This window comes from Lagenorhynchus albirostris, chromosome 10, assembly GCF_949774975.1.
Source record: "Lagenorhynchus albirostris chromosome 10, mLagAlb1.1, whole genome shotgun sequence".
NCBI classification, from domain to species: Eukaryota; Metazoa; Chordata; class Mammalia; order Artiodactyla; family Delphinidae; genus Lagenorhynchus; species Lagenorhynchus albirostris.
The window spans coordinates 37,007,410-37,033,203 of NC_083104.1; the positions used below are offsets into that span (position 1 = coordinate 37,007,410).

Consider the following 25,794-nt stretch of genomic DNA (forward strand, 5'->3'; position numbering starts at 1 on the left):
CACCCCTTGGGATCATTCTGAGTCACTGGAACAAGTTTTCTCTAGATTTTTTAAAAATTATTATTACAAATATTGAAGATGATATCGGTATCAGACAACATCAATTGCTTAAATGCAAACGTTATTTTTTAAATTAACATTACTTTCTTTTTTTAATTAATTAATTAGGCTGCCTCCGGTCTTAGTTGCAGCAGACGGAATCCTTGCTGCGGCACGCATAATCTCTCCCAGCGTGTGGGCTTCTCTCCAGCTGCAGCGCTCTGGCTCCAGAGCTCGTGGCCTCTCTAGTTGGAGCACACGGGCTCAGTAGTTGCGGCACTCAGGCCTAGTTGCCCTGCCACACGCAGGACCCCAGTTCCCCAACCAGGGATCAAACCCACATCCCCCACATTGGAAGGCGGACTCTCAACCACTGGACCACCAGGGAAGTCCCTCTATATTCTTTAAAACGAAGAAATCTCGTTTTATTTTGTAAAACAGCCTGACACCAATATAAACTTGAGGACCATCAGGCCTGGTCAGAGAATGGAATCCTCAACTATAATACCGTCCTACAGTTAGACACTTTTGCAGAAGGCAAGGAAGATGGACAGAAGTTCCTTATGTGCAGGCTTTTATGACCCTAAGAGAAAACCCAGAGCTATGCAACTCCTATGTTAGGGAACCTTGCTGGCTGGGACCCCTTCAGGCTACACAAAAGCCCTCTCTATTGACATTCCTGGAGGAACCCAAGCCCCCAGGCAGAAGACCCTAGCCCCAACACTCACCATCGTCAGCCCCTCCCCCGCCCTAAAAGCCCCTTTACCCTTCTGTACCAAAAGCACAGCCAGAGCTTCTTTGCCCCCTTCAGGAAGTAGTAGGTGGGCCTCAGGGAATTACCAGAGTCCACCCCCCTTTTCCTTTGTCTGACCTCAACCAGCACCGCACTCCTTTGGGTGGATTCTGGGAGGACTCAAGCCGGTTCACCCAAGAATTCCAGGGACTGACTCTCTCCTCTGACTTTACCTGGAAGGACCTAAATATTGTTCTTTTCCACTGCTGCACCACTGAGGAAAAGACCTGTATTTGGGCACAGCATCAAACATATGCTGATGGATTACACGTTGCCCAACCTCATCAATACCCTGTGGGCATGACAGCAGTGCCTCTAATGGATCCCAATTGGGACTATCAGCCAGGCCAGCTTGGTATCACTAGAGGGGGCCTCATGAGCCTTTGCCTCATTGAAGGGATGCATAATTAAACCTGTTAACTATAAGGTTAAAGAGATCACCCAAGGCCAAGATGGAAATCCAGCCCTATTTCAGGCCCAATTGGCAGTTGCCCTCAAAAAGTATACAAATGTAGACCCAAACACTTTTGAGGGACACACTGTATTTGCAACCCACTTCACTAGACAATCAGCCCAACATCCGTCGGAAGCTTCAAAGCTTCCCAGGGGGCCCCAAACCCCTCTCAACCTTCTTGTTGATACAGGGCTTTCAGTGTCTTTAATAGAGGAAGAAAGGAAGGAACAGCATGACTTAAGAAATGGCAAGCCAGGGAATTCCCTGGTAGTACAGTGGTTAAGAATCCACCTGCCAATGCAGGGGACGCGGGTTCGAGTCCTGGTCCGGGAAGATCCCACATGCCGCGGAGCAACTAAGCCCGTGTGCCACAACTACTGAGCCTGCGCTCTAGAGCCTGTGAGCCACAACTACTGAGCCCACGTGCCACAACTACTGAAGCCTGCACGCCTAGAACCTGTGCTCCGCAACAAAGAGAAGCCATTGCAATGAGAAGCCCGCGCACCACAACGAAGAGTAGCCCCCACTCACTGCAACTAGAGAAAGCCCACGTGCAGCAACAAAGACCCAACGCAGCCATAAATAAATAAAAGTAACAATTAAAAAAAATCCATCTTTAAAAAAAAAAAGAAATGGCAAGCCAGGCTTTTGGCAGTTGTCATGACAAGATCTAATCCACCTCCTGGTCACCCCAAAAGTACTCTCAGAAGACCTCTGCCAGGAAAGGGAGCCTGTTTTACCTGTGGGAGCTCCAAACACTGGAGCAAGGAATGTCCAGGAAACAGGTCCCAACCTCTACCCAAGACACCATGCCCAATCTGTAAGAAGATGGGCCACTGGAGGCGGAAATGCCCCCAGCTCTGAAGGGAGTGAGGAAATTCCCCCATGCCAGTCATGGCAGTGGTTGATTGACGGGACCTGGGACCTCCCAAGGCTTCCTAGAAGACAGTCATCACATGGGAGGAACCGCGGGTGACCATTGATGTGGCAGGTAGGCTTGTCCAGTTTCTAGTGAACACGGGAGCCATGTGCTCTGTCCTGACTTCTCACACTGGGCCCCTTGCCCTTGAAACCTGCTCTATTGTTGGGGTAGAAGGAAGGCCTAAGCTAAAACATTTCATCACCCCTCTCACTTGCACCCAGGGAAAGACCCTTATAACTCAGAAGTTTCTTTTCATGCCTAAATGCCCCAGTCCATTTACTGGGAAGGGATTTTCTCTCAGCCTTGGCGGCAACTCTTACTCTCCCTGAAAACCAAAAGCAAGGCCTACTTTTGGCTGGATTATGCATTATGGACAATCCAGCTCCAAATATTCCCCCCAAATTAAAAACAAACAGAAAAACGTATAGATCCACAGGTCTCGGATCAGGGAATCCCAGGGAAAACAAAGTTTGTCACTCCTTTAAAAATCACCTTAAAGGAGGCTAATGGCTTCCTTCCAGGTGTCAATACCCTCCCTTTCCAGTAAACTCCCTGTATCTCTGCTCTTTTGCTTCTCATGAGGTCACGGCTCCTTTAACCTCACCCATCCTAATGGTCCTCCTTTTTTTTTTTTTTTAAACATGTTTAACATGGATGTTTTTTTTTTTAAACATCCCCTAACATCTTTCTAGCAACTTCCAACCATGAGGTCTGACAGACCCAGCGTCACTTTTTTTTAAAATATTTATTTATTTATTTGGTCGCACCGGGTCTTAGTTGTGGCAGGTGGGCTCCTTAGTTGTGGCATGTGAACTCTTAGTTGCGGCATGCATGTGGGATCCAGTTCCCTGATCAGGATCAAACCCAGGCCCCCTGCATTGGGAGCGCAGAGTCTTATCCACTGCGCCACCAGGGAAGTCCCTTCTTATTCACATAGTCACAGCTCCACCTTACAAACATCCGCTATCTGATACCATGAATGCCATTGCTAAAGTTACTAACTCTTCTGATGGTTGGATCTGCCCCCACAGCTGTACCTCCCCAAAGGACCTACATCTTTTAGGACTCCCTACCTCCTTGAGGGACTTGATGGGGCAAACAGCAAAATATTTTGGTTATTTACCACCCCAGTGCAGTAAAGAAGGAAGGACTGGAGCAGAAACCAACTGGAGGCCAAGGTCTCTGGAACAGACACCCTCCTCCAAATCAGAGGGAAGGGTATTTCAGCATTTAGGCAAAGTTAGCCTCTGTTTTACTGGTATTAGCATCTGGAGACAAGAATTACGATGGCTTAATGAAACATACTACAATCACACTCTAATTTTTAGTAATCACAGTTAGGTGACAGACACCAACCAGACTGCCAATATCTAATATGTGGGGAGCGTCACTATCTGGTGGAAGAACCTAGTGACTGGAATAAATAAAACTAAAACTCACAATAAAAGCATAATAATAGAGTTAACAATACACGAGAGAAGGCCAGCAGAGGGATTGGACAATATTCCGGACTAATGTTTAATATAATGAATACACTCAGATATACTCCAGTTTCTCCCTGTTGGCTGCTATAGCGAAACCTGAGGTGCCAAGGGAAAAAAATCCCACAGCTTCAGAAAACTCCAGCTTCAAATGATGATACGTCAGGGATTTCAAACCATCCCACTTGAAGATGAGGACTATCAACATCCACTGGATAAGCATGCTGCCTCCTTCTACTCCCCACTCTCCATCTCCACCACTGTAAACAACCCCCAAACCCCTATCTCTGACAGACAGCAAGGAGACCTGGACCCATAGGTAGGGACAACACCCATGCTCAGCTTGAAGCAGTTACAGAAGATGGACCATCGACCCTTTGCCCCTTGAAAGACTTTAAGGGTCCAGATTCCTTGAAGGGGGAATGTTAGAGCAGGTAGATAGCTAGATGTGAACAGAGAAAGGCGGACACAGGCCAAATGGCAGGAAACCACATCTTGTAAACAGTGGGGGTCCTTGGGCAGACAAAGAAAAGCAGGAACTTCAGGACTGACAGGAAACCACACATTTGGGGTGATAAGTGTCCTGGAGCCAGACAAAGAAAGGTGGGAAAAGGCGCGACTCTCTGGAATCTGAAGGTAACATTTTGCTCATTATGCTCTCATTACAATAAAATTAGCCTTGCAGATAAGAAATTCCCATCATGCACCGACACCATGACACTAATGATCAAGACTAAAGGACAAAAATCCCTCCTCCCTTTGGGAACGTGGAGCTGGGATGAAACTCAGGGAATCCTCCCCAATGAATATTCCATTCCTTCATTTCTATACCCCACATAACTGGCTTGCCAAAGAAGCTCAGCCCAGCTAGTCACTTGAGCCTGCCCGCTCTCTGAGCGTTCTGTTGCTTAAGTAAATCCTGGCTTTGCTTTCTTGACCTCCCTGTCTCGTCTCTGAATTCCTTCTGCCACGAGACAAGAACCTACTCTCCAGTAACATCCGGAAAGGGCAGGGGCCTCTGAGCCCCCACCCCTTTCAGGGCTTTGTGGACATGAATGTGGCATTGGAGAAGAGAGCAGGGACATAAACCCAGAACACTTAAGATTGGGGGGAGAACTGGGCGCTTGGTCTTAGTAATGTGTGATAAGGACTGAGAGCTAAGGAGTGAAGGACAAGAGCTTCTCCACCTTCAACACTGTCGGGGAGTGGGGATGGCAAGAGAGGAAGGAAAGGGATGTGGTCCATAGACTTGAGGACTGACCTTTAGGAAGTCTTCACCTGCCTCCAGCTCCCAGGCCTCTGGGCCCTCTCCTTGGATGGGTGGCAGGGATAGGAGAGTTTTCACTGAATACACTTTGTACCTTTTTAGCTGTGAACCATGTTAATTACTACCTTTTAAAACTTATTATTATTACATTTTAAGGAAAATATACTTGAGCCATGCGAAGGAGGATTGCTTTTCAGTTGCAAGAGGAGTTGCAGAGTTGCTCAGTTGCAAAGCCCTGTCTTGGCCTGCCTAGGGCCTGGGAGAGTGGGCAAATGTTCCTTGGATCCAGTTTAGCATGAAGACCCAGAAAAGGCCACACTGGAAGCAGGGAACAGCACCACAATTCCCATGGGGCGCAGCGCCCTGATGTCTGGTCACTAGGGGCTGCACCTAGGCCTGGGTCATTCAGGGCAGGGATCTGGGGCAGAGACACCCCAGTAGAGTTGCCAAAATGAGCAAGTGAAAATACAGGATGCCCAGGTAAATTGGAAGGTCAGATAAACAATAAAAATGTTTAGTGTAAGTATGTCCCAAATATCGCATGAGATATACTTATACCAAAAAGGTTTCCATTGTTCATATGACATTCAAACTTGACTGGGCATTCTGTATTTTATTTGGCATCCCTACACCCCAAATATTGGCTGGAGAGGAAAAGCCACTCTTGCAATTTTCTTTTTTCAGTTTTCTGTTTTCATTTCTTAAATTGTTAACCCAAATTTCCACAGCCTTACCAGCCTATAGATGCAAATGAATTCACTTAAAAATCACAAATGTCGGGACTTCCCTGGTGGTCCAATGGGTAAGACTCGGTGCTTCCAATTCAGGGGGCCCGGTGGGAACTAGATCCCACGTGCATGCCGCAACTAAAAGATCCCACATGCCACAAGGAAGAGCCTGTGTGCCGTAACTAAGACCCGGCGCTGCCAAAGTAAAAATGAATTTAAAAAACAAAAAACAAATGTCCCTGGTCTGCCCGTCTCCCAGTGCAGGACCTCGTCCCTCTAAGATACCACAGTCTGGGGCCTACCCCCAAAACGTCAGTTTCCTCTGCTCCTGTGGTAGCTGCGTGCCCTCTGCCCCCTAGGCCACAGGAGGGCAGCGGTTGCTTGGCTGAGTCGAGTCCGAGCCTGTGCCTCGGCGCCCTCTGCTGGTGAGTCCCAGACTGCAAACGCGGGGGCTGCTTGAGGGCGCTGGGCTCCACAATCCCACCGCGGGGCGAGCGCCTCCAGGGATGGGAAAAAGGCCCCCTTCTCCCACCTCTCACCGGGTCCGACAGCAGATGGTCTCTCCAACTGCCCTCCCTACCTCACCTCCTCCCTCCTCACGCCCTCTTCCTGGCTTTGTTCGCACCACATGAACAGGCGATGCTCCAGCCTGTGCCTCCTCTTGGCTCCCTCCACCCCAAACGCTCAGCCTGGCTCTGAGCTGACCAAAGGCTCCTCCAAGTGCCAGGCAGGCCAGACAATGGAAAAGCCCACAGTTCCCAAGGGTCACAGTCAGCTTCCCCGCCTGCTCCATCACCCACATCGTCCACGTCCTCCCCCAGACTGCCAGGTGAGCTTGTGTCCATTTAAATCTCCCATCCTCACCCCAGTAGTGCCTTGGCCTGTCTGTAGCAGCTCCTTTCAAGGAAGGATGGCTTATTCATTTTCTGTGTCTCCACCAGGCGGGACTGGGTCTGTCTTGTGGCCACCAGATCCTCCTAGCATAGGCACAGAGCAGAGTGAACAAATACTGGCAAAATGAAGGTTGAGAGGCTGTGGTGGGGGTGAGGGGCCTCCCTGGATCAGAGGCAAAGAGAGATTTTTTTTTTTTAATAAAGACACTTTATTTACAGATAATACAAAATAAACTACAGGACAAACTACTGTGCAGGAGGAGCGACGGCCCCCATTTTGACCCCCCTCCCCATCCCAGAATAACTTATATAAAAAATTTAAAAGGCCCTAGAAGGAGGGAGGGGCAGGGCTGGAAGCACCTTTGCTGATTGGGGATTGGGGCCTTCAGTCCTCATCCATCCTGTTCCAGTGCAGAGTGGACCCTGGCTTGCTCCCTTCCAAGTCCTGGGCCTGGCAAGGAGGGAACACAGCTGCAAGGGCAATTGGTGGTCGTTATAGAGGCTCCCAGACCAAGGACTCTGACTTCTGACTCTGAAGGGTTTGAGTGAATAGGTTGGTAAGTGGCGCTGGGGTCGGGCATGGGGTTGGCATTATTGCAGTGCTCCAGCCATCTTCCTCCTGGCCCTGGACACGGGTCTGCGCCGGCTTCTGGGGAGCAGCCGTGTTGGGGCAGGAGTGTGGGGATCCTCAAAGCGATGATGTTGTTGAGTCCACCACCTCGCGGCCGTTGCAAACAGTGGGGACAAACTGGGAGCCAGACCCTAGGGAAAGGAAGCTGAAGGTTGGGGCCAGTCCCAAGGTCCCTTATACAGTAGGGAAGCAGGGCGGTGGAGAGCAGCTCACCATCATCCCCCACACACCCTCTCCTGTCCAGCCTCATTTAGGGGGCACTTCACCCCCAGCCAAGGAATCTCAGCAACCCAGGGAGTTGCCCCCATGATGAGGAACTAAGGTGGGGAGAGGGGGCACAGGTGTAGAGGGGTCTTAGAAATAGATGGACGCTGACCTTGGCCGAGGCTGGAGCTGGCTCTGGCAGCTGCACTGCTGAAGCGGCTGGTGGGTGCGCGGTGGCTAACCACATTCTTCTGTGGCTGGAACAGGATGATGTGCAGCTTGGGCGCGAAGAGACAGCCGAGCACCACAGAGCCGCTGAGGCTGACGGACACACACATGGTGGTGGTCTGCACCTGTGATGGGAGAGGTCAAGGATGAGTCTGTCCGACAGGCCTGGGCCTGGCCCCAGGTGCCCTGCCCAGGAGGTGGGGTAAGGAGCAGGGGAGACCGTAAGCATCCAGCACTGGACCTTGGTCTGTCTGCCAAGCTCCAAAGAATTTTTAGGAAGGTTGGGCACAGTCCCAGCATCAGCCCCAGTGCACCGTCTTCCAGGATGACCAGAGTTCTAGCTGTGTGGGTGAACATACAGAGTGCATGTGGGAGTGGGTGTGCAGGCATGTGTGTGTGTGCGGGTGTGTGTAGGGCTGCAGGTATGGAGTGCATGCATGTAAGGGCATGAATATCTGTACAGTGTGTGTGTGTGTAGGGGGTGGTGAGAGTGTGCAGTTGTGTGTGTAAGTATAGGATGCATGTATATGGATGTGTGGGAAGATGTGGATGTTTGCCAGGTGTGCTGGTATGTGCACGTGTGTGAGTGTAGGGATACGTGTGTGCACGCATGTGTGTGTGGGTACTGTGTGTGTACATGCCAGGTAAGTCCTTAGCCACCTATGATTGGCATGCAAATGCAAATCATATGCAAATGCAGGCTGAGTCAGAGCAGATTCCCTCCCCAGCTCGGGCCTCCACTGCCCAGGCAGGTGGCCCAGCAGGTGCAAGAGCAGCCCACACCCAGCCGTCCCTGGCCACCGGCACTGCCCACCATACCTCTGTCCTGAGGAAAAGGGCTTTTGCAGGGGCTCTTGCCTCAATTTTCCTGCTCCTTTAATTGTTAAAATTGTCAGCTCAGACCCTGCTCTATACTCCCAAGCTGAGTGACCTTAGGCAAGGAATTGAACCTCCCTGAGTCTCCATTTCTTCATCTGGAAAACGGGGAGAGCCACAGAATTTACTCCAGAATTGTGAGGATTACCCAAGATTATCCTCTTATTGTTCAGAGCTCAGCTCACCTGTCACCTCCTTGGGGAGGTCTGCCCTGACCACTCCATCTGAAGCAGCCATTGCCCCTTGAAGCTGAGGAGACGCATTGAGCATTCAGTGCCAGTTGGAATTTTGCTAGGAAGCCACCAACTGGGGTACAGTTTTCACCTGCTTTGACCTTCCTGAACCCTACACCCCAGATCTCCTCCCCCTCTTTGCTTCACCTTTCCTGACCTCCCTGGTTTCATCTCTCAATCCCAGAGTTGCACAGCTCTGGGGACACCATGCCACACTGCACAGCTCCAAGGGGCATCAAAGCATTGTACCCTCTGGGGCTGCTGGTTTAATAGCTCTGCCATTCCCATTCCTGCTTCACTCTCACCTCTGCCTACCTTTCCACCATGTACACCCCCCCCACCTCAACTCCAGGCTAGGGGGAGGGCAATGCAGACCCTCTGCTCCAATCAGCTTCCGTATTGGCTGCCCTCCCCACCTCCTCCACCCTACCTATTCCCACCTGCCTGTGCTGCAGAGTCCAGTTCAAGGACCCCTCTTCCAAAAAGCCCTCTCTGACTTCCTACACACTCATACACACACCACCACCACCACCACATACACACCTCCCTCTTCTGTATTCTCACTGAGGCCTTTTGTCAACCTAAACCAGTCAGCAGCTCTTTGGTCAATCACCCTGCTAGTCTGGGAGCTCCACAAAAGCAGAGACCAGGGCTCCCCTTCTGCAGCCAACCCCTCAGTGGAGCAGGGTAGAGCCTCTGCTGATTTGGACACATTTCGGCACCTCCACCTCCACCCAGGTTAGGAGATAACATGAGTCCTGAAATCTCTTCTCAGCTCTAATTCCTCCACCTCCATGGCCATTTCCCCAGGCCCCACTCAACCTTCCCACCTTCCCCTGGGGTCCACTCCTAACTGGGCCACCACAAGCTGTGTGCTCCTGGGTGAGGATTTAACCTGTTGGAGCCTCAGAGTTATCAGAAGATTAAATGAGATATTAGGAAATAGAAGGTCCTGTGTCCCACTCCACCCTGCCCCCCACCCACCCCCAGGCCTCAGCCCACCCTGGAGCAGGTAGCTCACCCGGTAGTCACTGGAGGTGACATAGAAGATGGGCAGGAAGGCCAGCCAGATGATGCAGGTGGTGTACATGGTGAAGCCGATGAACTTGGCCTCATTGAAGTTTTCAGGGCACTTGCGGGTCTTGAAGGCATAGAGTGTGCAGAGCGCAATGAGGAGCACATTGTAGGCCAGCGAGCCCAGCATGCTTGCATCGCGGTGGTTGCAGCGCAATGTCACTACCTCCCGCCGCTCAGGGGCTGTCTCCTTGCCCGTGCCTGGTGCCTCCACCACCAGCCAGGCAGCCACGATGAGCAGCTGGCCCGAGATAAGGGCCAGACAGATGGCCACCTGCGAGGCAGGGCTGATGAAGCGTGGCCGCTGGGCTCCCTCCCGGGCCCCACCGAAGATGCGCGCAATGCGGTTGGTCTTGGTGAGCAGGGCCGAGTAGCAGACGGAGAAGGCAGTACCCAACCCGAGGCGCCGTAAGGTGCACACCACTGTGGATGGCTTGGCAATAAAGACGAAGGTCATGCAGTAGCAGAGGAAGACACCACCTAGCAGAATGTAGCAAAGCTCCCGGCCAGAGGCCTTGACCACTGGGGTGGCATTGTGCCGCACGAAGACGCCCAGTACAAAGAGGGTGGCCAGGGCGCCTAGGCAGGCGATGGTGACAGGTCCCACGGCCCAGGCATCGCCCCAGCGGATGTACTCCTGGGGCAGCTCAAAGCAGCCAGTCAGGCTGGCATTGGGCCAGTAGCCCAGGCCACAGTCAGCACAGGTGAACTCATCCAGCCGGTACTCGTAGGGCTGGCAGGGGATGCAGAGCCAGCAGCAGACCTCCCCCGGCTGCATACTTTTCACCTCATTCTGGAGGCAGGGCTCACTGCAGCGAGAGGCCGGCAGGGGCCCGGCTGAGAGGGAGGCCCATGGGATGAGGCTGGTGTCCAGGGTCAGGCCTTCTGCCCAGTAGCCCACCTTCTGGTAGCGATAGTGCCCACTGCCTGCCCGCAGATAGGTGAAGATATTGTAGCGACCAATACCGTCCCCAAAGCGGTCGAAGCGGACCTCACTGTGGGTGTCAGCTGGGCGGAAGGGGGCTGGGGTCGAGGAGGGAAGGAAGAGAGGGTTGGATTGGTGGGTCATCCTGATGTGACCTCAACCCTAACATAGAACTCAAACCCCAAAGCTTAGGTCAGCCCTCATCCTTCTGATCCTCAACCCAGCACTAAAGCCAGCCTAACCCCAGCCATTTTTCTAAATGAGAGGCTACAACAAACCCCAACCCTAAGCCCCAAATAGAACCCCAACCTTAAAATCCAGGCACCTCCACAAACCTAATGCCCACACCAATCCCCAACTATGACTCCCAAAACCCAGCCTTAGACCTTCCAACCCAGACCCCAGACCCCAACTTTATCCCAACACACACCACAGCCCTTTCCCCAAACCTACCATGGAGACCCCCTAAGGCTAAACTCGACCTTAGGTCTAGTCCTGGTCCTACTTTTAATCCCATCAATGACATCCCCACCTCCAGCCCCGGACAGTCCTAACACTGATCCCAGTGCAAGCTGAATCCCAACCTCAGTGGTCACCTGGAACCACCAATGTTCACCAGAATATGCTTGGCAGGCATCTCACAAATCACTCTACTCCCCATCCCCACTCCCCTGTGAACCTCACATCTCTCAGCCAGGCTCAGAAGGCAGGTACCCCTGTTATCCCATGTCCCAGTAAGAAATGGTGTTCAAGTTAGCAGATCATGTACTTAAGGCCCCGTGGTGAATGGTGCAGCCTGGTGTTGAATGCAGGTCCCCCGCAGCCCCTACTCTTTCTACCCAAAAAAGTCCTCAAAATCCAACTTGAGCCCTACCATAAATTCCACTTAGCCCAGCGGGCTAAATTCAGCCTTGTTCTAATGTCAACCCAATCAGACCCAAATGCAACACTAACCCCCACTCTGATTCTCCCATAACTCTGAATGTCAGTCTTATTGGAATTACTATTCCTCTTGATCCTGGTCCAGTACTCCAAGCTTTGTCAGCCCTGGCACCCTCTCTCACTGTTCCCACAGTGATTCTTCCTGAAGCACAACGATGATTCTGAGGCATTTATTTTTCTTGAAGCTGGAACTTCTATTAAAATAACTTTTGGTTTGAAGAGACTGTGGCCACCTTGAGTGGAAAACCAAGATTAGGAATAGAAATTTTCCTGGGAAATAGTGTGTCATCCTGATGCACCTTCCTTCTGACTCTCACTGATATTTTGCTGCCTGACAATGGGCTTGAGGTCTCCTGATCCCTACTCCCTGCATGATAAAGAGACAGGAGATAAAGGGCAAGGCCCAAGCAGGAACCAGAGATCCTCACAGTGAAGGACCAGGCCAGACATCTACTCTCTGGAAGGAACTCAGAAAGTGGAACCTTAGTCCTGGCTCCTGTTGGAGTCCTCTCTGCCTGGCTGTCCTTGTTCTGACTCTGACACCAGCCCCTTGGGTAATGCCCTTACTTGCTATGGGCTATGTTTTCTTAGCCATGTACTAGAACCTGAGGGCCTGTTCCCTTTCACCCTCCGAGGGCCAGCTGCCTGGTGGACACTGGCCAGCAGCATTACCATCGAACTTGACGTTGAGCACGAAGTCTTTGTAGAGGCGGCGCCCATTGACAGGCCGCATTGCATCACAGAGGCGGGTGGTGTTGGGGCAGAGGGTGCGATGCATGTTGTGCAGCGCGTGGGCCATGGCATACACCGCATTGACCACAAACATGATCTTGGACTCTTGCTCAAAGGGCACAGCCTGCAGGGAGTGGGCTGCACAGTCTCTCTGCCGGAAGCTGCAGCGGAACCTCTGCTCCCAGAACTCGCGGAACCAGGGGTTCCGGCTGTTATTCCACGGGTCCAGGCTCCGGAAGTAGGAGGCAAAGTCGCTGATGGGGTAGGAAGCCAGCTCTATGGTGATGGCACCTTCAGCAGCGCCCTCACTACCTGCCACCACGCTCTCCAGGGCCCCCCAGCCATCGCTGGCCACCCAGGTGAAGCTGGCATTGAGACGCTGGGTGGCAGCGAGGAGCTCGCGGGCGTCCTCGGAACGGGTGAATAGGACAGCCACGCGGGCACTGGGTTTCTGCAGCAGGGCTCGCACCACGCCCTCGAAGGCTGTGCGGCTCATAGCACGGCCCACCTTCTCCGAGGTGGCCACACAGATGTTGCGGGCACGGGCCTCTAGCTCAAAGGCTTCGATGCCTGTCTCGCCATAGTCGCCCTCGGATGCCACAGTGGACACGTAGGTCCAGTTGAAGAAGCGGAGAATCTCAGCCATGGCTTTGGCTTGGAAGAAGTCAGGGGGCACCGTGCGGGCAAAGTAGTCATAGCGGGACTTGTCACTCAGCTTGGCACTAGTGGATGCATAGCTGATCTGAGGGATCTGAAATAGCCGCAGGAGGTTGGCCACCTGGGGGAGGGGTAGAGAGGGCGAAGATAGAGACCAAGTCAAATGCTGGAGACGGATGTGCCCCCACAGCTATTGGACCTTGGGATCAAGTGCCCATGTGGTTGGCCCTGAGGTCTCCCTCTCCCAAAAGACTTATATCTTTCTTTTTTTGTGTGGCACGCGGGCCTCTCACTGTTGCGGCCTCCCCCGTTGCGGAGCACAGGTTCCCGATGCACAGGCTCAGCAGCCATGGCTCACGGGCCCAGCCGCTCCGCGGCATGTGGGATCTTCCCGGACCGGGGCACGAACCTGTGTCCCCTGCATCGGCAGGCGGACTCTCAACCACTGCGCCACCAGGGAAGCCCAAGACCTATATCTTGTCTTGATGTGTCTTCCCCCTGGTGGCAGGGAGTTTTCTATCCCTTCCCAAGGGCTGAGAAAGACCCAGGGCCAAGGCACCAGGGTCCTGAGCCACACCTGAACCCCTCTCCTGTCTCCCTTCAGACTCATGGCAGTAACAAAGAGAGAGAGCTAAGGGAAGGCCCAAGTCCTGGGTGGAGAGAGGTTGGCCACTGGCTGCACAGGGAAAAGTAGGACCTAGATGGCAAGTGGGATGCTCAGGGCTCTTAAGCTCTCTACCCCGGAGTCAATTCTGATGGGATGATGGAGAAAGGAGGAAAAGACTCCCCCAGGAAGACCCAGATTTGAGGGCTCCATAGCCCTGAGAGCCCAAGAGTTGGTCTCCACTGGATGCCTGAACCTGAAATAAACAAGGCTTCCTGCCTACCACTGCCTGCCTGGCAGCCGATCTCCCACCCCCAGATTCCTGGGACCTGCCCCTAAGAGTGGGGTCTAGCCAAGGACCAGGTGGGATGGTGGGTAGGTGAGAGCAGGGCATGGCCCAGGTTCCACAAGCGGGAGTTAGGTCCTGTATTTGCAACTGGGACACAGGTTTTTACTCTGACAGTGTCAATGCCTTCCCTGTACTTTCTAACTCTGTGCCCCTGGGCAAGTTAGCAAACCTCCCTGAGCCTCAGTTTCTCATTCCTGCCTTACAAGGTTGATGAGCAGATAAAAATGATGTATGTGAAGCCACAATGCCTGGAAGATGATAGGGGTTTTGGCAAGAGAGAAGGGGCCAGAATATGGAGGAATCATTAACAGGCAGGTGCAGCCTATGGATAAAGGACTGAGCTTTGCTTTGACCCAGACAAGGAAAAAGCAGACTGATGTTGAGGTGTGGGCCCTGTTGCAGGAGGCAGGCAACTTGGGGTTGGAGAGAGGTAACTGGGCTCCTGGAGATGAATACATGGGGCCCTGAAGAGAATTGTGAAGAGCAGGTGCTGGGAAAGCACCCCAGAGGCCCCTGCAGACATCAGCAGGTGGGAGGCTGCCTACCCATCCCTGCCCCTGCACCCCCAGGGCTGCAGATGTAGGTGCTGCTACAGCCACACCTGTCCAAGCTACTGCTGGACACTTCCAGTAGCTGGAACTAGCAGGACTGGTAATTCATTCCCTGCAATAGGGGTATGAGCAGGCCTCCCCAACCCCAGGCCAGAAGCTGCCTTCATGGTTTAGACTCCTGCTTCCTTTCTCCTAAACAAGCCTTCCAGGTCAGAGGTCCTGGCCCTGCTTCTGATGGCAATGCCCTCTGCTGGCCTCCTAAAGGAAGCTGAGGCCCCAGACAAGGCCCTCCTTGCAACACTCCCAACCCCAATCCCAGCTCTGGCCTCACCTTCCAGCAGCCTATGTCAGGCACCAGGAAGGTAAGGGTCCAAGCAAGAGGAGGAACCCAGTCAGGGACAGGGAGGATCCCACCTGGGCTAAAGCAGCCAGATGTGGCAAGGGACATTAGCTGAGCCCTCTGCTGACCCCTTATGGGAGAACAGGAGGAGGGAGGACCTGGTTCCCTCCCCTTTCCATCCCTTCAAATCCTACACCCACTGAAGACCCTTGGGTACCCTCCTCCTCACCTCCACACACATCCTGCTTCTCTTCCTTCTGGGTCCCCAACCCCTGTTTCTCTTCTCTGGTTTGCTCTTGGCTTCTATTTTCCACCCCTTTCCAATCCAAAGACAGATGACCTGACAGTCCCGGAGGTCCTTGGCTGAGAGCCCTAGGTTCATGTCTCCACTTTGTGAGCACCTGGACTTGTGCCTTGCCTCGCTCCAAGCCTCAGTTTCCTCATCTATGAAATGGCTTAATAACAATAGCAGCTAATGTTGATTACGCCGTTACGATCTGCCAGGCCCCCTCATTAAATTTCCACCACACCCCTAAGAGTGGTGAGTATTATGAGTCCCATTTTATAAGGATGAAACTGAGGCACAGAAGAGAGAAATAATGTCCAGAGTCACACAGTAAGTGGGAGAGCCAGGATTCAAAACGCCTATTAAGTTTCTTAGGGCTGTATAACATCAGATGTGTGTGTGCGTATGTGTTGGAAGTGGGATGCTTTCCTTGCACAGTCTCTAAAATTGTACTCCCATTTTGCCACAGGGGCACTTTCTTAGTCTTCTGTAAAAAGCTACTCGAAGGAAGCTGCTAGTCCCTCTTCTAATGCATGGTAGCCCAGAGCCCCTGCTCAGCAGGAATTCCAGGTCCCCACCTCTGGCCTCCCTCCCCAGCCCCCACTTAAACAGCCCCCATGTACCTGGATAGAGACATCGCTGTAGGAGCCGCCAATGACACCAGTGATGGCAGTGGGAGCATCACCATGGGTGGCATAAGAACCATCGGGGCAAACATGGCGTGAGCCATCGGCACCATGGCTGAGTGATGCACGCACGAAGTCAAGTGCCTGCTCCAGGGCATGTGTGTCCTTGGAGCAACTGTCGAGTATGTGTGCACCCAGGCGCACGCCCGGCAGCAGGCTTGGGTCATGGTTGATACGATCCAGCGCAAAAAGCATGGCCTCCAGGCGCTGGATGCCGCGATGTTCATTGACAGGACCACACTCCTCTGCTGGGCCGCCCTTCTGGTGTACCGGAAACAGCCCACCCAGAATCAGGTCCCCCTCCAGGGTCAGCACCTTCTTGGCTGGGCCCTCAGCCACAGCGCCCCACAGCAGCAGCAGAGCCAGGAACCCAAGCAGTGATCCCATGGCCCCAAAGGGGATGGATGGGTCCAGCAGACCTGGGCCTCCAGGGGGTGAGGGCAGAAGCAGCAAAGGCAAAGAGAGGTATAAATAGACCAGGAAAGGACAGACAGGAAAAGGATGAGGAGGGACCCAGCTCCTGCAGAGAGAGAGAGAGAGAGAGAGACAGACAGACAGACAGACAGACAAGCAGGTAGGGAACAGTGGAACCTGAGAGTGGCTACCCCTTCTGACTCTGCCTCCCCCAAACTCCTTTCCCAGGGACTGAGGAGCCAGGGAGAGGTGGTGCTCCTAACTAGGATGAGAAACTCCTGGGACACCCCTTTGGCCTGTCTCTCAGCCCTGCCCAGATCTGTGGCTGGAGATGGGCTCTGTGCCCATCCCAAATTTAGCAGAGATGGAGGATTACAGAGAGTAAAGGCCCAAAGAGAAAACAGAAGACCCAGAAGAATGTCCAACACCCTGCCAAAACCTCCCGGGACCCCAAAGTCAACAGCTTTGCAGCAGAAGGTCACAGTTACAAACTTGGGAGTCCAGTCCCTATCCTGAGCCTTGGATTTCCAGAGAGGAGCCATCGCTGGCTGAGAACAAAGGGTAGTTAGTCTCCAACCTCTAAGGAAACTGAAGCCCAGGTGAGCACCCAAGGTTCCCAGCCTCTCGTTCTTAAAAAGCCATCCCCAACACCCCCTGACTGGGGAAGTAATAGAGACTCTAGGCTTTGGAAGTTAGATAGCAAGGTAGAGAGGCTGGCCCTAGAGAGGGACACCGAAGTGACCACAGGTCCTAAAGTCAACAGGGAAAGTAGATGTGAGTGTATGTGTGTGTCAGGGGTGGGGGGGGCAGTCCACCTGGTCAAAATCTCAAAACAGGGCTCAAGGTGAGATTTTGGACACGCTAGCACTATATAGACTGCCGTTTGAGACTTTTTGCTTTCGTTTTCTCTTCAGCTCAGAACCAAGCAGAGAAAGTCACCATCTCGACTCCCCATCCTTGGTCTCAGGGCCCTGTCCATCCTGGCCCCAGCCCTCAGAGACCCTGCCTCCCTCTTCCACTCTGCACCCTGTATTTGTGCCCCAGCTGCCCTCCCAGACACCCATCCCACACAGGTTGTCACAATCACACAGGCTTGGGAAGGCTAGCAGAGGGAAACTGAGCCTGAAGAAGGGCAGAACTAGTTGAAGGACCCCATATCCTGGCCACAGAGACTGGGGCTCTTCACTTTGCCCCCTCAGCTCCCCAGGGTTAGTCTGCCACTGGGGCTAGGCCAGGAGAACTGCGATCCTGTGCATAGCCAGAAAGCAGCAGCTCAAGCAGGCAAACAGGAGAGAGAGGTAAGCATGAAGCCCAACACAGATGGGGACACGGACCCAGATGGGGGCTGAGGTCCAAACTGGTCAAGACCACGATCCTCCCACAGGGGTGGCTGGGACCAAAGCTCCAACAAGGGACAGAACCCTGAAGGGAGAGAGAACCCTAGAAGGGGGCAGCCTGGGGGCCTGGGCCACAAAATTCAGGGAGAGAGCGATGGAGCCTGGGAGGCTGAGACAAAGACAGAGGCACAGACAGAAAGACTGACCAAAGGACGGAGGGGCAGGAAGAACGAGGGATCGAGATGCAGAGCGTGCGTTCTTTGGGGAAGAAAGGCGGGACGTCTAGGGCTGTCTTCCCGCTTCCCGGAGCTCCTGGCAAGCGTTGTCTGGACGCCCTGGCCAGTCTCAGCCCCAGGAGCCCCAGAACTCGAGGGCCCGTGGGACCCCAGGACGTGGGGTCAGGATCGATAAGGTCGGTGGCGGCCGCGGCACCACCAGGCTTACCCTACCTTGCGCGCCCGGCTCTGGCGCGGAGAAAAACGGAGAGGAGCCGGGGGCGCGGGATTCCAGCTCCCGCTAGAGCGCTCGCTCGCTCGCTCGCTCGCTGGCTGGCTCGGCAGCTCTGCGCTCTCCGCCCGCCCGCTCAACCTGCAGCTTTCAATCGCGGCCCGCCCCGCCCCCGGCCCCGGCCCGCCCTCAGCCCCTCCTCCATTCCAGATCTCCCGCGGCCAACCGGGCCTCCGCCTCCCCCCAGACTCCTCCAACGCTCCCCTCTTCAGGCGCACCGGCCCGGCGCTGTCCGCCGCGTGGTGCTGAATCCTCGGGCCCTCCCACCCTGTGCTGGAGCAGTTGCCTCTTGGCCCCCTCCACCCCAAGTCAGACTGCGTCCCAGAGAGCAGCGGGCATGAGGCACTGGGCTGGGAAGGTCACTGAGCCCCGGGAGGTGCGCACAGTGCTATGGGTTCCCATCTGCGAGAGCGGGAGGGCTGGCCCTAGGGTAGTGGGGTCCACTGGGAGATAGGTAAAGAGGCATGTAGGAGATAGGTGGAGCGTTTAGCCTGCTGCATCCCTGTCCTCACACTGATTCTCCGTATCCATGAACTGCAGTTCCGTCCACATGCCAGGCCTGGGGTGGGGGAATGTGTCTTCAGCCCCAAGTGCGAGCTGGGGCCTGAGTCACTAGAAGGAAGAGATGGAGTGTGTGTGTGTGTGGGAGGATCAGAGGAGGATGGGACATTCTCTTCCTTCCTGCAGATGACCTTTAAAACCACTACACCCCACACACATCCAGCCCTGACCTCCCCCACACCCCTCCACTAATCTCCACTCTCTTGTGCAAAGGGCATTAATGGCAAAGAGATACCAATCTGGGGTGGGGGGTGGGGTTGCAGGACCAGGGACTCAGGGTCAACCCTGAGGGACAGGCTGGGGCTGGCAGGGGGATCTGGGAGGGAGGGGGCTGGGGAAGAGGCTCCTGAAACTGGCTGCTGCATAGGAGGGAGCAGGAGCTGGAGCCCGAGCAGAGGGAGGACAGCTCTGAGAAGATGTTCTTGAGTCTTCTTCCCTCCTGCAGCAGAGTGCGGAAGGATACCCCTGGGTAGGGGTGGTGGATAATCTGCATCGCCACACTGAACTGAGGGATTTGGAGAGGGCGGCTGCACCCAGATTTAGCCCCAGAGCCATAACGCACGCACTAACATGTACTAAGGGGCACAGCATCTATAAATGTTCCCCTGGTGCTGCCCTTTCTTCCACAGGTGTCAGTAGAGGTAAGGCTAGCTCAGATGCATGCCAATGAGCACATGCTAATCCCAGGTCCCTCTGGTACACACACCTACATATGGGCTTGGCGTTGGGGGTTCGGGGGCAGGGGGTTGTCACCAAGGAAGGACAGGCGTTTTCCCTGGACACAGAAACTGGACGCTCCACTGCTCTGGAAAAGAGCACAGCTGTACAACAGACCAAGACATCAAACCCAAACAAACTCCATCGCTAATATGAGGCAAGGTGGCAGCAGGATGAGGGTACAGAGCTGTCAGACAAGGCTGGAGAGACAGACATGCTGTCTGCCAGCTCCTGCTGTTCCCACCCTCTCCGCTGTCTCAGAGCAACTGCTCCCTGGGGTAGGTGAGTGATGGCCTGGGCCCCTGGAGCAGAGGGGCTGACAGTAGCAGGGTTCTGAGGTGAGAGGAGCTGCACAGCAGTCCCAGCCCACTCACCAAGGCAGCCTCACAAAAGACATGGGGCTTTATAAACACAGCACAAGCCCAAGTGGCCATTATATGGCCCGCAGCAAGTGAGCTGCACAGTCCCGCGACAGCACATGGACATGCAGTTACACACCCAGCTATGCACAAACACACACCCAGCCTTACATGCAGAGCTGTACATGTGGACACAGCCACACACATAGCAGTACACATAAACACACAACTGCATACACAGACACAGCCGTAATTCATAGCTCTACATGTGGACACACAGCTGTACACATGAACACATATACGTAGCTGTACAGGTGAACATGTCCACACATATATAGCTATACTCATGGACACACAGCTGCAAAGACCTATAGCTTTACATATGGACACAGAAAAACACACAGCTTTACACATGAACACACCCCGCCAAACACAGTTGTACACAGACACATAACTACACACAGACAGCTGTATATGGACAAAGCCCCCCGAGTGATGCTCCCAGATAGCCAGCCTCACACCCCTATAATTCAACCAAAGTTAGACACTAAGCACAGCAACATGTGCACAGAGTCACATAGCCATCCACACAAGGTACAGCCACCACATGAAAGACCAAAGGCATGCGTGTGTTCGCATGCACACACGCAGATACACAGCCACTGGCAGGCACAGCGGGGATGTCCTCACCGGCTGGACAGATAACAGTGTCAGCACAGGCACACTCTAGCCACAGACACAAAGGCATCCCTTGGAAGCAGACTGAGGCAGGCTGTGAGCTCCCCACTCCTGAGCCCCAGAGGGCACCCCATGCTCAGCTTTCACACCCCTTGTCCTGATCTGCTGCTCTCCAGCAGCCTGGGGGAACCTCTGGGGCTGCTGCAATGGAGGGGCAGCTGTCAAGTGGGGCCAAAGAACAGGGAGTGAAAGGCCTCCAATTCCCTCTACCCCACCCCCCCCCCAGGGTACCTGGCCAAGTTCTTTCCTCTCCTCAGGTTGGGGGTGCTCCTGCCCACTCTGGGGTCCCCAAGAACCAGAACCATTGTGGAACAAACAAATGCACAGTACAAATCCAGGTAAAACAAAGAAAAGCATTTGCTTTATTCTGGGTCCTGGAAGCTCCAATGTGAATCTGAAAAAAAGATGTAACAGGGGTGGCAGCCGCGGGGGCTCGGTGCCAACGGTCCCGGCTCCTTTGGCTCTGGGAGCTGAGAGGGCAGTGAGGAGAAGGCTTAGCCAGAGCCCCAGGGCAGTAGAAGTCAGGTCCGCTTGAGACCCCTGGCCCCAGCCTGAACCCGGGAGGTGGAGGAAGAAGAGGACTGAAGAGGCTGCTCAGTTCCTTAGCAACTGCACCACAGGAAGGTGCAGGCTGTGGGTTACTCCTCGCCCTTCTCAGGGGTACTGGGCTCCCGGGGCCACTTGGCAACCCCAAGGGGTTCAGCCTCAGGGCCGACCCTTGCCTCCCCAAGGGGTCCCTCGCCCTCCAGGTCCAGCTCCTCAAAGGAGGAGCCGCTGGCACCCGACTCGCTGTAGCTGTGCTCACTGCGGGTGTCACCATCATCCCAGCCACGGCTGCTCACCCCAGGGGACAGTGTGGCAGCTGAAGTCTCCCGGCTGCCAGGACCCACCTCCAGGCTTACAGAACTTGTGTCACTCATCGTGTCAGTCCCTGGAGGAAGAGGGAGCACAGGTTAGCCAAGGCCCCCACCCCCTCCTCCAGGGAGAGGACTGAGGTTCTCCCACCAGCCCAGCAACTCAGCATACACAGTGTGCTCATGAATAATAAAGCTGCCCCTGGCTCAAGAGGCTCATTCCAGCTGCCCTCTGCCCTGTCTTGAGCTGCACTGGCAGGGCAGAGGGACAGAGGACAGCCTGCTGTATACTCCTCTCCCTACCCTGAATTAGCCTCAGCTCCCTGCACTCCCACAAAGCCTGCTGCCCCCCAGCACCCAATAGTCCATTAAGGACCATTCAGCCCCAACCTGAGAAGCTGAGGGTAGGACAGAGATTTAAGTAGTGTCCCCTCCTCCACCCCCTATTTCAGGCTTGGAGAGAGGTTTCTCCAAGGCCAGAACACTGCCCATAAGGCCTGAGGACAGGAGAATGGACCAGGAGGCCTGCTCTCCTGTGTCCCTCCCCCATGCAGGGCTCCCCAAGGGGCAGCCATATCCCTGCCTCTGGCCCACACTGAGCCCCAGTTTGAGGAGGAGGCTGGGGCAGGAGTGGGATGGAGAAGTCCTGAGAAATCCTCGACCAATTACACGGGAGGAGGGTGTTGGGACGAAGCATTTTAAGGACTTTCTTCTTCTATGCCTGGGTCACCCCAGAGAAGTCCTTACCCATCCCCAACCACTAGTGGCTCCTGAGCCACAAAGCAGCAGAAGGGACCATGGGAGAACTCTGCAAGTGGCTGGAGTGCCCTGAGATGTCTCCCAGCCTGCTCCTCCCACCCCCAACACGTCCTCCAGGGCAGGTTCATCTGCCCTGCTCAGGAGCAGCCCCTCAATTCACCTCCTCAGGTCAGAGGCACTGACAGCAGTTGGAGGTAGCAAGGAGGAGCAAAGAGCTCAGGCCTACTGTGCGTAGGAATCCAGATCGAGAAAAGGCGGATATGCTTCCCTTCCTGTGTGAGAGGGAAGGGGGCAGCTATCAAACATCACAGAAAGTGACGGGTGGGCCAGCTTCCTCAGATCCTGTCTCCATGGTGATTGAGCCCCGAGCCCGGCACAGCTGGGGACTGCTTGGCGTTTCGGACTTGGCCTGGAACTTTCACTGAACCTCAGCTGGAGCCCAGGGTGAGGGGTGGGATGGGGTGGGATCTGCTCCCTCAGCCTCCTCGGCCCCAAGATGACCTCTGGGACCTACTGACAGAGGTGAGATGAACCCTGTAAGTGCCAGGTTGCTGGCCCAGGGCCCTCTTCTTGCTGGGGCCTCAGTCATGGCTCCCAGAGTGGAGGTATTCAAGAGTGAGCCAGGACTGCTCCCTGAATTATAGGTGGTTCCCTCTGACCCTGGGGCAGGACTCCAGCCCCTCTTTCTTGCCTTAAATAATGACTGGTGCCCCAGAGGCTGCAGGCCTGAAAGGAGCAAAGGAGGGGGATAATTTCTCCCTGGCCCCATTAAGTTCAATCCACCCACCCACCCAATGGCTCTCTCGGGACCCAGGTATGGGAACCTGCCTGCTTGCCAGCTAGCTGCCTCCTCCCTCTCCCAGTTCCTAGGCTAGGAATGATCAGAGGAAGGAGCCCAGGGGTGCCCCTTCAGGCCAGGGACCAGCATGCTGCATGAGGACAGCCCCTGGGTACATGTGGACACTTCTGGCAAAGGAGTCCAAGGCAGGGAAGTGGCAACCCTCCAGCTCCATCAAGGTCTGCACAGGAGGAAGTCCAGAGTCCTGGGTCTGTGTCCCAGGGCAGAAGAGGCCAGGCAAGGCAGGGTAGCACCTAAATCCCAAAGGCTGCTGAAGCAGAAAATGAAGCTGCCACCTCACCCCAGTCCCTCTCTCCTCCACTGCCCAGAGCCAGTGCAAGAAGATCAAATATTCATTGCCTCTCTGGAGCTAAATAATACATCAATGTAATAACAGGCGCAAGGCAGCTAATCACCCCCCTTTCACCTCCCAGCCCAAGCGGGGGCCACAGCAGGGAGGCAGACAGGGACAGGCCAAGCCTTGGGCAGACAGGCATCCACCACACACTGCTGCGCAAGTGGCATGCACCTGGCAGGCAGACACCCAGAGTCCGCCCCAGGTGCCAGGGCAGACCCTTTCAGCGGAGAGCAGACCCCTTGCCCCCACTCCAGGGAATGGGTGGGCAGGCTGGTGGGTAGGACAGGCCAAGGAGCCGGGGGCGTGGGAGCTAGGTTGCAGCCAGCTGTAGTGGGTGCCAAGCAGTCCTTCAACACCCTGGCAGGCGGTGTTTGAAAGGGGAGCTGGGTGGGGGGGAAAAGAAAAGGGGTGCAGGCAGCTGAGGGAGGTTGAAATAAGGTCAAGGTGCTCCCCTCCTGCCCTGGGGACTGCCTTGGCCTGCTGACCTTGTAGTATGTCCTGTGCCCACAGTAGGGGCACTGAAGAGTGTCTGCCAGGCACTACCAGGCCGGTGGAAGCAGTGCCCCATGGAGGTAATTAAGTGGCAGATGAAGTTAACTGTGTTGGACATGGCCCCTAGGGAGTGAAGGCTGCCTCCCAGTACCCACCCCCTGCCCCCGCCAACACATGTCTCTCAGGGTGACCTTGGCTGTTGAAGATTGGATGGACAGAGAGAGTCTCCTAAAGCAGGAGGTGAAGAGGGACAGTCACTCTCCTCCCAGCCCTGTACCACTGCCACAGGTCATGGACCTCCAGAGTCACATGAGGCTCCACCAGCATGGCCAAGCCTTAGACCCTCTAAGACCACTTGGGATGTTACCAGCAGGTCCCCTCGCACCTGGGGACAGCTCAGGGTTACAAGAGGTCACGAAAGGGGGTGGGCTGAGAGCAGGCAAGCAACCTACTGGCCTGGACCTGGGGTAGGAAGGCTGGCTCTGATGGAAGGGGCAGGGTGCTGATCTCCTGGCTCCCCTCTGCATGCTCTCTGGTTCCTCTTTGACTGATTCATTGATTTATTTATTCTTGGCTGCATCGGGTCTTAGCTGCTGCACGTGGGCTTTCTCTAGTTGTGGCGAGCAGGGGCTGCTCTTCGTTGTGGTGCACAGGTTTCTCATTGCGGTGGCTTCTCTTGTTGCGGAGCATGGGCTCTAGGCACATGGCCTTCAGTAGTTGTGGCTCGTGGGCTCTAGAGCGCAGGCTCAGTAGTTGTGGCGCACGGGCTTAGTTGTTCCGCGGCATGTGGGATCTTCCCGGACCAGGGCTCGAACCCGTGTCCCCTGTATTGGCAGGTGGATTCTTAACCACTGGGCCACCAGGGAAGTCTCCCTGTTCCTCTTCGGAAGGAAGAAAGCAGCTGGCTCTGGGTGGGGCCCCATATTGGGGGACACCTTGTTCCTCTCCTTACCTTCCATATCCAGAGCCAATCTCACTTCCTGACGAGCCCTCCCAAGTGATGCCTTTCCTGAGCAGCCTCAGCCCCCTCCCATGAGCATCCAGCTGTCTGTGATCTGTGTTTCCAAGGGTACTCCTGCTGCATCTGAAGGGAATCCAGGCAGGGTCTTTGTATCTGCATTGCCAGGGGTAACGTGTGAAGCCACACCTACATGGATCTGCGTGTCTAAGAACAAGTAACTCTGCACGTGGGTAGACGGGTCCCTTCTTCCACCTCTGTGAAGCTTCGCCTGGACACCCACAGTGCGACCCAGCCAGGGAGGAGGCCCCACCCTCTTCCTCCCGCAACACCCCTGCCCCGTACCTGTGCCATCCACCTGGGCATCATTGGCCTCTGCAGGGCCCCGGAATTTCCGTTCTGTCTCCTTCACCTCAGGCACATAGAAGTCTCCCTGCCGTGCCAGTGGGCACATGAAATAGATCTGGTCTTGCTGGTAGATCTCCAGCCGTGGGTGGGCACACAACTTCCGCTCCTTGTGGGAGAGCGCGAAAGGCGGAATGAGCCCTACAGGGCCTCTGACCCACACGTCCCTGAGTGGCCCCAGGAACTGTCCATTATTTATTCCCTCCCAGGGGGCTGGCTCCGCTTCCTGCCCCAATCTCCCGAAGGCACCCACACAGCATCCTAAGGGCAGGACCTCATACTCCAGGGGGCAGTGGTCTGAGGACCTGGGAGTCCTAGGACAGGTGCTAAAAGAACCCAGGAGCCTGGCACTGCTAATCCTGGGACCAAAACGCTATTCCAGAAAGCACTGGTCTCACAGAGCCATGAAGCTTAGCACCCCAGAATACCCTAGGACAGGGACCCCACAGTCTTTGATCCCAGGCACCCAAGCCAAGCCAAGGTCTGACCTGCCAGACTTGCCATCTCAGGATCCCATGGCCCTGACCTCCTCTCTGCCCTGGACAATGCTGACTGACCCACCAATATCAGGAGAGGCAGTGCCCCTGACTCTCAGGCCCCTA

The 25,794-nt window shown here is 54.8% G+C and overlaps 2 protein-coding genes across 9 annotated transcripts in view; both read right to left on the minus strand.

Moving 5' to 3' along the window:
* Positions 1 to 6,791: 6,791 nt before the first annotated feature.
* On the minus strand, positions 6,792 to 16,572 carry GRM2 (glutamate metabotropic receptor 2). 2 transcript variants are annotated; one of them, XM_060161708.1, is made up of 5 exons: positions 15,833 to 16,572; positions 12,363 to 13,200; positions 9,771 to 10,846; positions 7,585 to 7,765; positions 6,792 to 7,339 (listed from the first exon to the last, which is right to left on the minus strand). In XM_060161708.1, exons 1-5 carry the CDS (start codon positions 16,280 to 16,282, stop codon positions 7,266 to 7,268), a joined length of 2,619 nt encoding a protein of 872 aa, XP_060017691.1. In that variant the 5' UTR covers positions 16,283 to 16,572; the 3' UTR covers positions 6,792 to 7,265. The 2 variants fall into 2 exon arrangements, with proteins under 2 accessions (XP_060017691.1, XP_060017692.1); XM_060161709.1 differs by lacking the exon at positions 15,833 to 16,572 and adding an exon at positions 15,153 to 15,179.
* A 4,295-nt stretch (positions 16,573 to 20,867) lies between these two features.
* TEX264 (testis expressed 264, ER-phagy receptor) overlaps positions 20,868 to 25,794 on the minus strand; it is a 29,322-nt gene continuing 24,395 nt past the window's right edge. For 6 of the 7 annotated variants that reach the window (XM_060161716.1, XM_060161710.1, XM_060161717.1 and 3 more), the window contains 2 exons: positions 25,133 to 25,301; positions 20,868 to 21,459 (listed from right to left, as the gene is read on the minus strand). In XM_060161716.1, the coding sequence (XP_060017699.1) occupies positions 21,167 to 21,459; positions 25,133 to 25,301 (462 nt within the window). In that variant the 3' untranslated portion in view covers positions 20,868 to 21,166. Of the gene's footprint in view, positions 21,460 to 23,508; positions 23,721 to 25,132; positions 25,302 to 25,794 lie in introns of all 7 variants that reach the window. The other variant, XM_060161714.1, reaches the window with a different exon arrangement.

Excerpts from the sequence above, each read along its gene's own strand:
- GRM2 (XM_060161708.1), bottom strand. The coding sequence starts at position 16,282 with ATGGGATCACTGCTTGGGTTCCTGGCTCTGCTGCTGCTGTGGGGCGCT. Across the intron at positions 10,847-12,362 it reads GCTCAACGTCAAGTTCGATG|CCCCCTTCCGCCCAGCTGAC; the intron begins GTAATGCTGCTG and ends CCTCGACCCCAG. Across the intron at positions 7,766-9,770 it reads TCACCTCCAGTGACTACCGG|GTGCAGACCACCACCATGTG; the intron begins GTGAGCTACCTG and ends CTCCCATCACAG.